At 66.4% G+C, this 10,896-nt stretch overlaps 1 protein-coding gene and 1 long non-coding RNA gene across 8 annotated transcripts in view; one reads left to right on the forward strand and one right to left on the reverse strand.

The window, feature by feature from the left end:
* Positions 1-918: 918 nt before the first annotated feature.
* SACK1H (scaffolding CK1 anchoring protein H) lies at positions 919-10,323 on the reverse strand. 3 transcript variants are annotated; one of them, XM_081816681.1, is made up of 5 exons: positions 10,141-10,323; positions 6,595-7,056; positions 5,603-5,767; positions 5,406-5,530; positions 919-5,142 (listed from the first exon to the last, which is right to left on the reverse strand). In XM_081816681.1, exons 2-5 carry the CDS (start codon positions 7,039-7,041, stop codon positions 2,367-2,369), a joined length of 3,513 nt encoding a protein of 1,170 aa, XP_081672807.1. In that variant the 5' UTR covers positions 7,042-7,056; positions 10,141-10,323; the 3' UTR covers positions 919-2,366. The 3 variants fall into 3 exon arrangements, with proteins under 3 accessions (XP_081672807.1, XP_030897311.2, XP_030897309.2); XM_031041451.2 differs by lacking the exon at positions 10,141-10,323 and adding an exon at positions 8,591-9,117; XM_031041449.2 differs by lacking the exon at positions 10,141-10,323 and having other exon boundaries at positions 6,595-9,117.
* Positions 9,335-10,896, forward strand: part of LOC115944918 (uncharacterized) — an 11,259-nt gene continuing 9,697 nt past the window's right edge. For 4 of the 5 annotated variants that reach the window (XR_014144484.1, XR_014144481.1, XR_014144482.1 and 1 more), the window contains exon 1: positions 9,437-9,514. This is a non-coding gene — a long non-coding RNA (uncharacterized LOC115944918). Of the gene's footprint in view, positions 9,413-9,436; positions 9,515-10,896 lie in introns of those variants that run through there. The other variant, XR_014144485.1, reaches the window with a different exon arrangement.

Consider the following 10,896-nt stretch of genomic DNA (forward strand, 5'->3'; position numbering starts at 1 on the left):
TGGGAGCTGAAGAGTTCCAAGGGGCCCCGTGGGCATCTGTCTCACGGTTCCGGGTGTGCCTTGCACCACACCTGACCCCGGGCAGGGGCTGGAACACACAGGCCACTTCCCAACTGCCCGGTTGGAGCTCACAGTCTAAAGGATGCGGCCTGTGCTGTGTTGGGGGCTGGGCTGCCAGGAGCAGGACCTCTGCTCACCTGTAAAAGCTGCTGGCTGCTAGGAGAGCCACAGGTGGGAAGGGCAGGGAGAGCTGGGCAGAGGGCAGGCCCAGACCAGGTGGTTGCAAGAGATGGAGAAAGCTCAAGAGGACTTGGGAGGAGGCCCAGAAAGGAGGCAAGAGTAAATGCCCCAGTTCTGGCCTGGAGGTGAGCCAGTCAGGAGACCAGGCTGCCCAGGGGGGTAGTCGGTTGAGTTCTTAGAGCCTGAGCCATAGCCCCCAGGTGATGGACGAGGGGGACAGATGAGGCAGTGGGAAGGAATGCCACAGGCCAGAGAAGAGCAGGTGGGGCCCCAGGAAGCCCAGCCCTGCAAACACGGGGCGGCTGGAGGGGCTGAGGGATCCGGACACCTGGGCACTGGTGTCTGGGGGCGAGGGGGCTGGGAACTGTCTGCTGGGCTTGGTGATCAGGAGCCCCCAGGGGAGTGCTAGTGGAGTGTGCCTAGGCAGAGCGCTGGTGGAATTGAGGAGTGGGAGTAGTGAATGAAAGCGTTTGCCTGTGAAGGGGAGCGGGTCATGGGAAGGTGAGGTGGAGTCTCCAGGGTTAGATGTGGCTGCAGGTGTTGGCAGTACAGATGGGGGGGGGTCTCTAGTGGGTCCCACAGGGATGGGTGGTGCTGTCCAGAGGGAAATGTGAGTTCCCAAGACTTAACATTTGCAATATACTAACTGGGTGATTAATATATGTATTTAGGAATGTGTTGGAATATTTTGTTGTGTTTTATTAACACCAAAATGTGCAGAATCACATTTGAGTTGTGTTATTCAGCACGACGTGGAGGATGCAGACAGGAGGCTGCATGGGCTCCCCCTTAGCAACGGGCCGCGCCAAGCACGCGAGAGCAAACAGGTCAGCAAGCACGTCAAGGCCAAAAAACACTCCAGCGCATCTGGCTCCTCAGTGACCTTTTCCACCTGAACCAAAGTATCCCCCAGCCTCCCCGCCCTCCCTTCTCCAGCTGTCTGGAGTCAGAACTGCTGCCTTTGCTCAGTGGCCTTGTTCCTTAAATCCTTTCCCAGTCTGCGTGATTTCGATTTCTTATTCTTAAAAAAAAAAAAAAAGGGTTGCAGAAATACTAACTTCACAATGCTAGCACTTACAGTGGGGGACTTCCTAAGCGTTTGTGGTGTTAAAATGTGTTATTCCAAATCAAAGTCACTCTCCAGAGATGAAAAAGATACCGGAAAGGTAGGTGGGGAAGCTTTGACTTTGCAGGTTGGTGACAAAGAGGGCAGGATCCAGACCAGGGTGCAGTCGGGGTCTGCTGCGCACCCGAAGGACCAGGACCCTCGGAGCAATGGGCTGGGGCTCAGGCACTGCCACACCGAAGCCCTGCCCCCGGCTGTTCGAGGACAAGCGTTCCAGGGCAGGGCCGAGGCCCAGCATGCATGGAGACCTGGCTTTATGGTGCTGCGCCCCCAGTGCTCTCACCCCTAGTGGGGGTCCGGGGTGCCGGCTGCAGCCCTGCAGGAAGAGAGGCTGGGTCGGTCTCCGTTCTCCTGGCAGGACAGTCAGCCAGCTCTGCCTCCCCAGGGTGGGCCACTGAAAAGGCTGCCAGGACGCAGAGAGGGAGGCAGTGAGGAGGAACGCAAGCAGGGCAGGAAGTGAAGACTGAGCCACCAGGGGTGGAGGGGGAGACCCCGGCCGGCCAGGGGAGAGGCTGGGGCTGCCAGGAGGCGGGCAAGAGGCAGCTGTGAGGAAGCCGTAGAGCCAGGAGGCAGTGAGCAGAGGCGAACCCTGAGACATGGAAGCCCTGAGACGTGGAGCCCCCAAAGATGGGGGACTGAGGCACAAAGAGATGGGCCCCCCACAAGGTGGGGGCGTAAGGCACAAAAAGGGCCCTGAGGTGAATGAAGGTCTAAAGGGGACCTGAAGCCCAGAGAGATGGTGGAGGCAGATGCGCAGGAATGGGAGGCTCAGGGCCCAGGAGCACAGATGGAGCTGGAGGAGGGGCAGTGAGAGGCTCGCGCCCCAGCGGGGAGCGGCCAGGGCAAAAGGCAGGCCAGCTACTGGGTGAGCTCCAGGCGCAGCCAAGCTCTGGCGGTACTCAGCCGCTTCCACGCCGCCTTGAGGGGAGGAGAGCCAGGTGCCCTGCCTGGTGGGTGGCAGCGAGGGGGCGCCTGGTCCGGGGCTGGGGGGCCAGGAGGCTCACTTCCTTTTGAAAGTACCCAGGATCCTGGGCATGAACTTGCCCACCTTGCTGTCCCTGGTGTCGTCCTCTGCTGTGCCCTCCCCTGCCCCCGGGCCTCCGGCCTCTTCCTTTTTGCAGAAGACCTCAAACCGGCTGTAGACGCGCTTCTCCTTGCGCATGCTCTCCATGCGGAGCAGCAGCCGGTCGCGGTCCTCGGCGCTGGCAGGCAGGGTGCGGCTCAGCCTTCCCTGGGTCCCCAAGCTGTCCGAACGGAAGATGGCAGAGCATTTGTCCTTGTCGGACATGTCAGGGGCCAGGCCGCCAGCAGCTGGTGAGCGGCCTAGCTCAGGACTGCTGTGAGCCAGGCCCGGGGCCGGGGCCGGGGCGGGGACCCCGCGGTGTTTCTGGCCGTGGGCGCTGATCTGCTCGAGAATGGCTTTCGTGTCGTCCCGCAGGTTGCTGCTGTACAAGGCGTTGGCCGTGGTGGAGCCCATGCGCGCCCGCGGGCCCCGCTCGTCTCCAGTGGCAGCCTCAGTGCTCTCAGCCCTGCCCAGCGACGGCCGCCGGGGGCTCTCGGGCTGCCCGTTCTCCTGCGGCGCTGGGAAGCCGCCCTCTTCCTCCGTGCGCCGCTCAGCCTTGGGGCTCAGCAGCTGGCGGAGGCGCAGGGAGCCCTTGCGCAAGACTTCCATGGGGCCGCCAGCCGTCTCCTCCGCGGCCCCAGTCTTGGGAGACTCCTCGGAGAAGGGAAGGGTGAGGCTGCCCCTGCGCTCCGGCACAGGGGGGACCGGGCTGCCCCTGCGCTCCGGCACAGCGGGGACCGGGCTGCCCCTGCGCTCCGGCACAGGGGGGACCGGGCTGCCCCTGCGCTCCGGCACAGCGGGGACCGGGCTGCCCCTGCGCTCGGGATAGGCCGAGGTGGGGCTCCCTTTCGGCTCAGGGTGAGGTGCCTGGCGCGGCCCAGGCCCCTCCAGCGGGGGGCTGACCCGCCCTTGTGGGGAGGCGGAGCGGCCCTGGCTAGAGAGAAAGCGAGAGGGCAGCCGGTCGGTGCCGCTCCGGCCCAGCGTGTCTAGCAGCTGGGTGGCAGTAAGCGTGGCTGCTCCCGGGTGCCTCTCAGCCTCCTGGTGCAGCCGCTGTGCGAAGGAGTCGCGCAGGTCCAGCAGGCAACTCTCGAGGCTGCGGCGCTCGCTCCCCGCCCCACCCGGCGCCACCGCCTCCTCCCGCCACGCCTGGGACACAACAGCCTTGCTATGGCTGGCGACTGTGACTGGGGCCCCCGCCCCTCCGGCATCACGCGCCGGGCCCTTGTATTTCTCCAGGAGCTCGGCCACCTTGGTGGAAGTGGCGGAGCGCATGGCCTCGCCGCCGGGGCCCAGCATCTCGCTGACCGCCTGCTCCTTGTGCAGCAGCTGTGCCTTCTCGGTAGTGGCCGCCATGGCCCCACCGGCGCCCTCGGCCTGCGAAGCGCTGAAGATCAGGGAGGAGCGCAGGCGCGAGCTGCGCTGGATCAGCGGGTTCAAGCGCGAGCGGAAGGAGTCCTGCCTGGCCAGACCTGCCTCCTCCAGGCCCTCGCGCTCTGGGCTGTCGCCACCACCGCCGCCGGAGCAGGGCACCAGGCCCTTGGCCGGGTAGGGCGCACGGGAGGCTAAGGGGAGCAGGTCCCCGGGGGCCATTCGGCCGCCGGACACCAGAACGTCGTCTTCATAGGCCTCAGCCTCCATGGGTGCCGGCAGGCCCTCCTCGCCCGCGTCCTCGCCATGGCAACCGCTCAGGTAGGACGCCAAGCGCCAGTGCCGCAGCCCCGCCCGCCCCTCGGGCCCGCCCCTGCGCTCCTGCTCGGCGTCGGGCGCGGCGTCTGGGCCCTGCCTTGCCACTGCCTGGCACGGGAAGCGCTGGCCCAGGTTGGGGCGTGGGGCTCCGCTGGGTTCCAGGCCGCGGGGCCCGGGCCCCGAGGCGGGGTCTGAGCCGTGGCGCACCTCGCGCGACGCGCTGGACGGCACGTAGTCCAGCCGCTGGTGTCCGTCGGGGCCGAGCTCGGGGAAGCGTGGCCCGGGCCCCAGCGCGAAGTCGTCGTGCTCGGCGAAGCCGGGGCGGCCAGCGCGCAGCTTCTCAAACAGGCCCTGCGGCCGCGCCGGCGCGAGCTGCGGGTCCCACTGGTAATGCTGCTGGTAGAGCTGGTCACGGTGGAAGTGACTGGTCTGGAAGCGGAAGTCGTCACCGTGGCTGAGGAACGTCTGCCGTGACACCTGCCGCGCAGCCGCGAAGTTCTCCACCGCGCCGGTGCCGTCGGCGGCCGCGTAGCTGTGCCGCTTTAAGGTGTCCATCTCCAGATGCCGGGCCTGAAAGAAGCCCCGCGGGCCCGCGAGCTCTCCCCCTAGTCCTGCCTCCGCGTCCAGCCGCCGCGATAGCGGCCGCAGTCCCGCGTGCGGCTCCAGGGCTCCCGCGGGCATCCGCGCTGGCTCCTCCCGGCGGAAAGCAGACAGGAAGTGGCGGTCGGGGTCGAGGAAGGAGGGGAAACCCAGGCCCTCTTCCCGAGGCGGTGGGAACAGAAGGTGCGCTCGTTTGGGGAAGGAGAAAGGGGTCGGCGCGCCGGTCACCTGGCCGCCCATAAGGGGCCCGGCTCCCGCGTATGGAGCCAGGGCGTAAGCATCCATGCGGGCCAGTGCCCCGGCTGAGGGCACCAGAGGCTCGGACTGCGCGAACAGGATGCGGAACTCCTCATCGAAGCTGGAGACCAGCTCGCCCTGGAACACGTGCGCCAGGCTTCGGTGGATCTTCTCGAAGGACCACATGAAGCTGCGGGTGGGGCGGGGTCAAGATCAGAGTCAAGGAGAGGGGCGAAGCCAGCGCCGGAGGAGGGGGCGGGGCTGAGCAGCAGCGGGGACCGCGCAAGGCCACCTGTGGTTCGGAAGTGTCAAGTCTGCAAGGACCGGAGGGGGGGTGGGGTGCTGTGTCAGGGGCTACTGTACTAGGGCTTGGGCAGGCGAGGTCCTTGGGTGGGGAGGTGTCGGGCGGGGGCCCTTAGGTGGGGAGGTGTCAGGATTGCGGGCTGGGCGCACCTGTAGCTCCCACTCATAACCACGGCACAGTCCACTAGCAGGAACTTCTCCTTCACGTGGCCCTTGAAGGACTTCCCAGTGCGGCAGTAGTAGGTGGGGCCTGCCACAGTGCGCACGCGCAGGAACTGGGGAGGGAGAGGCATTAGGTCTCTGCAGGGGAGTCTTCCACCTCCCTACACACCCCCTGGGTCACTCACATCCACGTGGTGCAGGTTGACGCGGCACTTGTCGGCCATGTCTAGGAAGTGCTGCGCATTCATCTCATCCAAGAGGATGTAGACCGGGACACGGCGAGCCGCTGCCTCCAGCACTTCACCAAGCAGGTCCACGTCGGTGAACATGTCCATCACCACGGCCACCACCTGCGGGGGGCAGGTTAGGGACAGGGGACAGACCCCTGTGCTGTCCCCACTATTCTCTAGCCATTCCTGCCTGGCCCGGGCAAGGCCTCAGGATCACCCATGAACACTGCAAATCGCCCTCTAGCCCATCCCATGGGAGAGCGGGGCCCTGCCAGGGAAGGGGAGTCAGGAGGAAAAGGCCTACCAGAGGGGGTGTGGGGCTGCTGGTGGGTGCGTGGCCCATGATGGAGCCCTAGGCAGGCACAGGGCCTACCTCCTGTTGGGGAAGGGACAAGGCAAATGAGGCCCCTGAAAGGCACCTCACACTGCCCTGCCCTCAGTGGCCGAGCCTAGGCCCTAGCTCTGCCCCTGGGAGGAGACTGCTGTAGAGGGTGCACAGGGCAGCTGGGGGTCTCTAGCTTCTGGATCTGCTGCCTCAGCTTCCATGTCTGGCTCCCTTTGCTGTTTGCCACCTGTTTGGTGGGGTCAAGCCTGGGTCAAAGGTTCGACTAGAGAATTCTCTGAACCGTAAATCCAGACCAGGAAGGGGGCCTAGCATCCCAGGGCCCTTGAATTTCTGGGCACTGGCCATGACCAAGGGCAAGCAAAACTGTGCAGCGGGCCCCCCGCAGCCTGCAATAACCAAACACTTCGTGACCCCCAAAGCTGGCTGCCAGGGGGCCTGTGCCGTAGCTTGAAGGCTGGAGAGGCGTGGCCAGTTGGCCCTGGCCTCACCCTTGCCCCTAAGCCGGAAACGCTGGTATTTTTCTTCACCCGCATACTCCACTCATGCTCCAGGCCCGGCTCGGGCCCTGCCCCCACTGCCCACCCAGCCCGCGACGGCACACCTGCTGGGCAGAGCGGATCATCCTTCGAGCCTCATCCTTGATGCTGGGGCTGTCAGGCGGTGGTGGCTGTACCAGGGTCGTGACTTCAGTGCCCTGGAAGCCGAAGGTCAGGGGCCAGCCCAGGTCAAGCTCAGGCACTGCCTGGTCGGAGTTCATGGGCCAGTAGGTGCCTGAGGAGCCATCCATGTCCACATTGGGAGGGCTGCCTTCGGGGGGCTCGCGAGCAACATGCTGTGGGGGCCGCAGGTGGCGGCTCACGTGCTCCAGCTCCTCAGGGCACAGGAAGGCAGGTGCCCCCTCAGACGCCAGGAAGCGGCTGTAGGCCTCTGGCCCTCCCTCAGCCAGGGCATCCACTGCCAGGCGGTAGTACTCTTTGTAGTGAGGTGGCAGGTACCCAGGTGCCAGCGGGTTGTCCCCCTGCGAGGAGCTCTGGGAGCGACGGGCCATGTCGGGGCCAGGGGCCTGGGGAGGGGCAGGGAGACACATTCCTGGGGCAGCGGCACTGGGCCCGCTCCCCGCCACCCACCATGTGCAGACACACGCTGTAGCAAGGGCTGTCTGTGACCCTGAGCGGGTCCCAGGATGCCCCTGGCTGGCGGGGTGCCGGGAGGGTGCCCCGGCCCTGTCTCATGTTGCTCCGTGCTGGTGGGGCCCTTCCTCTTCCCGGGACCTCAGGAGCGCCTGCACCCTGGTTTCCAGGCAGGGGCTCTGGCTGCACGAAGCCCCCACTCAGGGTTCCTTTATGGCCCCTGTGACCCAGGTACTTCTTTGTGGGCCCCTTCCTCCATAAAAAGAAAACCAATATTTTATGATTGTTGGCATAAAGAAAATATAATCCAGGCTGGATTCTTTATTATATTGGCTTTTTTCTTCTGATTTGGGCATTAATGCATTTTCGTGGGCCCTGAACGAAATCGTGTACTGAACAAGTCAGGTGGCCCCCCACCTGTGTGTCTCTGTCCGCAGTACAGGGGGGCGAGGGGGGGCCCAGGGCCACTCGCTGGGCCTCTCTGGCTCATTACCTGCACTGTAAAATGCAGCTGCCTGGGCTGACCTGCTCCCGTGCCTGGCCCAATGGGAGCTCAGCCCACAAAACTTGTCACTTTTGTCCCAGGCCTCAGCACCTGTCCTATGGGGTCACACACTCTGAGCCCCAACCTATTCGCAGACTTCACAGCCCTCCAAACTCTGACCCCTGCCCTTTGTCCCTGTCCACCAGGACCACTCCCTTCCCTTTGACCCATCCACCTTTCTAGCCACTGTCCCACCTTAGATAAAAACCCCTGAGCCACACCCCCTGGCAAATCCGGGCAGCAGCCTCCTGGTTCTCCACAAGCTTAGAGTCCTGCATGGCTAAGCCCAGCCCTGCATGCCAGTGGCGGTCTTCTGTCTCTGGCCATGCCCTGCTCCCCGCTGTGCTCTGGATGAAGCCTGAGCCCTTGGCTGTGGCCATCAGGCTCATCCTGGGCTCCAGATGTGCCTCTCCCCTTGTCCCAACTTCACGCTGACACCTAAGCCCCACCTGGTCCACTCCAGTCCACCTGCCTCCCAAGGGCCTGGAGGGAGCCTAGGCTGGGAGAAGCTGCCTTTAGCTCTGGAAGGCCACATGGGGGCCTCTTTTGGATCCCCAGGGGGCATCAATCCAATCCCTGAACTGCCTAGATACCTGTCCTCCTCCTACCCTGGAAGGAGAGCGCCAGGCACCGCCCACCCCACCCCAGCCGCTGCTTGGGGCTGGGACAGAGCTGGATTCGGATCCCACCTAGCCCTCAGGTTCCTGGATGCTGGTCTTGCCAGACTGCACAGTGTGCCCTAGTCCACAGGGGCAGCTGGTTGCTGCTGACTGGCCAGGGTCACTGGGTGGTCGGAGGCAGCTGGGCACTGGAGAACGTCAGGGCCAAGACTGTTGTGTATGACGACCCGAGGGACCTCTCCTGTCTGCTCTCCTGGGGGGTGACAGGCAGACTGGACGTGCCGTGGGGGTGGGAGATGATACCTGGGAGAGGGTCTGTAGGAAAGCTGTTCTGCCGTTCCTTCCTCAGGGCACCACCCTCCGTGGTTACACACGATACCCATACTGTTCTCAGAGGCAGACTCCACTGGGGCACAAGGTGCAGGTCTGTCTGTGGCGGGGTCTCCCACAGTATCCGACAGAGGGTGGTGGGGGGGGGCGGGGAAGACCCTGGAATGTGGCTGTATGGGGCCAGTGTCAGACCAGGCAGGGCTTGGGGGCATATGCTGCTCACTATATTTGAGAAGGAGCACTTCCCAAGCTGGGGACCCCTGCAGTCCCCTGCACTTCACTGAGAAGGGGAATCAACAGAAACGGTCCAGGCTGGCAGCAGCTGGGGGGGGCGGCCGGGTGCCACGGTGCCCAGGGCCCCCGCAGCAGACAGGACTCATCAGGAACGGGGTGCCTATCCTGAGTGCCCACACCAGGGGGCCCTGCATGGCCTCACACAGTAATACCCGTGACCCCACTGACTTCCCTCCTTTCACCTTGCACACCCCTGAACTGTGAACTGGGCAGAGGCCACTCTCCAGCCCCCGACAGGGCCCCAACAGTGTGGCTCCTCACACATCTGCCCACTGAACGCCTGTCCTGAGGGAGGGAGAGGCACTTATCCCACCCAGGCTGATGACTCAGCAGGAATCTGCTCCTTTGCTGCTGACCTCTGACCCCTGACACAAGGCGGACACATCCTCAGGGCCCTCAGGGCTCTAGTGGGCCCCTAACGAGGGACTTCCCACCTGGGTAGGAGGTGGGTTTTCTAAGCGACTGGAAGGAGCACAAGGCGACGCCGTGCGCTAAGTACAGGTGGGAGCACGGGTTCCCCGCAGAAGCCTTTGCCAGCCTCGGGCCAGGGGGACGAGGTTGGGGGATGGGATTCGGCCAGCTGGGACGCACAGACTGAAGCTGGTGAGTTGTAGTCTTCGGGGGGTGCCCCGCAGGGCCAGAAGGGCTTAGTGCGCCCAAGGAACTCGCGGCTGCATGGGCCTGGTGTCCCATCCACCCACCCCAGGTCGGTGACTTGGGCGCGAGGGTACCGGGGCCTTCCGCTCTCCCGGCACTTCACGCAGGACACCGGACTGCGCCTCGGCCTCCCCAGCCACCCCCGGTCCAAGGAGCCCAGGGCGGGGCCCCCTCAGGGAGGGGTCCAGGCCAGGCCCAGCACCCTCCCCAGGCTCCAGCTAGGCCGCGAGGGCGGGAGCGAGTAAGGACGGCCCGGGCAGGCTCGCCCCGGAGCCCGGGGCCCCTTCCCACTCCGCTCTTGCCGGGCCGGCGTCGTGCGAGGGCGCTCGCGGCCACGCCGGTACACGCGGCCCAGGAGACCTCCCCCCACCGGCCCGGCCCGGCGCGGCCCCGCGCTCCCACCGCCCGGCGCTCCGTCGCGCGGCCCGGGCCCAGGTGCGGGTGGGAGCGCCGCCCAGGTGAGGCCGCGCGGAGGGGCGCCGCGCGCGCCGCCCCCGCCCCCCCCGGGGGCCCGGCCGCGGCCTCCCGTCCGGCGCGCCCCGCCCCGCTCGAGCCGGGGGAGGGGGCCCTACCTGGCCAGGTGCGCGGGGTCTCGGGACAAGGGCAGCAGGAGCCGACCGCCGCCCAGCGGCCTCGCGGTCCGGTCGGTCCGGCAGCCACTCCCTGTCGCGGCCCGCCCGCCGCGCGGCCTGATTCACGCGCCCGCCCCCGCCCCGCCCGCCGCTCCCGCCGCCGGCCTGCCCGGGCAGCACCTGGGGGCGGGGCGGCCCCACCCGCGGCGCGCCCGCATTCCGCCGCCCGCCGCCGCCCGCGCCCCCGCGGCCCCCGGTCCCCGCCGCGCCCCCCGGCCCCGGGTGCCCCGGCGCCGCCGCCGCCGCCGCCGCCGAGGCCCCGCCTCCCGGGGCCCGCCGCCCCCGGCGCCCATCCGTTCGCCGAAGCTCTAGGCCCCTATGCCTGACCCCTGACCCTCGCCCCGGAAGTCGAGGTGACTCGGAAGTTCCGGCTCAGTCGCTAAGAAACCGGTCAGCCCGACGTAGGGGGCGGGGCTTCTCGCCCAGCCTGCGAGTTGGGGGAGGCAGGTGAGGCAGGTGAGGCCGCCGGGGCGGCGCCGAGCTAGTAGCGGGCCCGGGCTTGAGGACCCCGCGAGCACCGGGGATCCCCCGCCACCGGGGCACCCCCTAACCCGACGCCCTCACAGGGGGCCCCCCACTCTCCGCGCGCAATGCTCACAAGTACCTGGGACCCCACTGGCACACAGAGACACTGCGCTCATAGACCCCTCCCCACACCTACGCACAGGGGACCTTCCCACACACCAGGCCCCTCCC

The sequence above is a fragment of the Leptonychotes weddellii genome, chromosome 4, assembly GCF_054177405.1.
Source record: "Leptonychotes weddellii isolate Sample4059 chromosome 4, ASM5417740v2, whole genome shotgun sequence".
NCBI classification, from domain to species: Eukaryota; Metazoa; Chordata; class Mammalia; order Carnivora; family Phocidae; genus Leptonychotes; species Leptonychotes weddellii.

Bases quoted from the DNA above. Each gene is read 5' to 3' on its own strand.
- SACK1H (XM_031041449.2), bottom strand. From the start codon at position 7,080: ATGTGTCTCCCTGCCCCTCCCCAGGCCCCTGGCCCCGACATGGCCCGT. The intron at 5,531-5,602 runs GTGAGTGACCCA...CTCCCTCCCCAG, and splicing joins TCAACCTGCACCACGTGGAT to TTCCTGCGCGTGCGCACTGT. The intron at 5,143-5,405 runs GTGCGCCCAGCC...CCCCACCCGCAG, and splicing joins GTTATGAGTGGGAGCTACAG to CTTCATGTGGTCCTTCGAGA.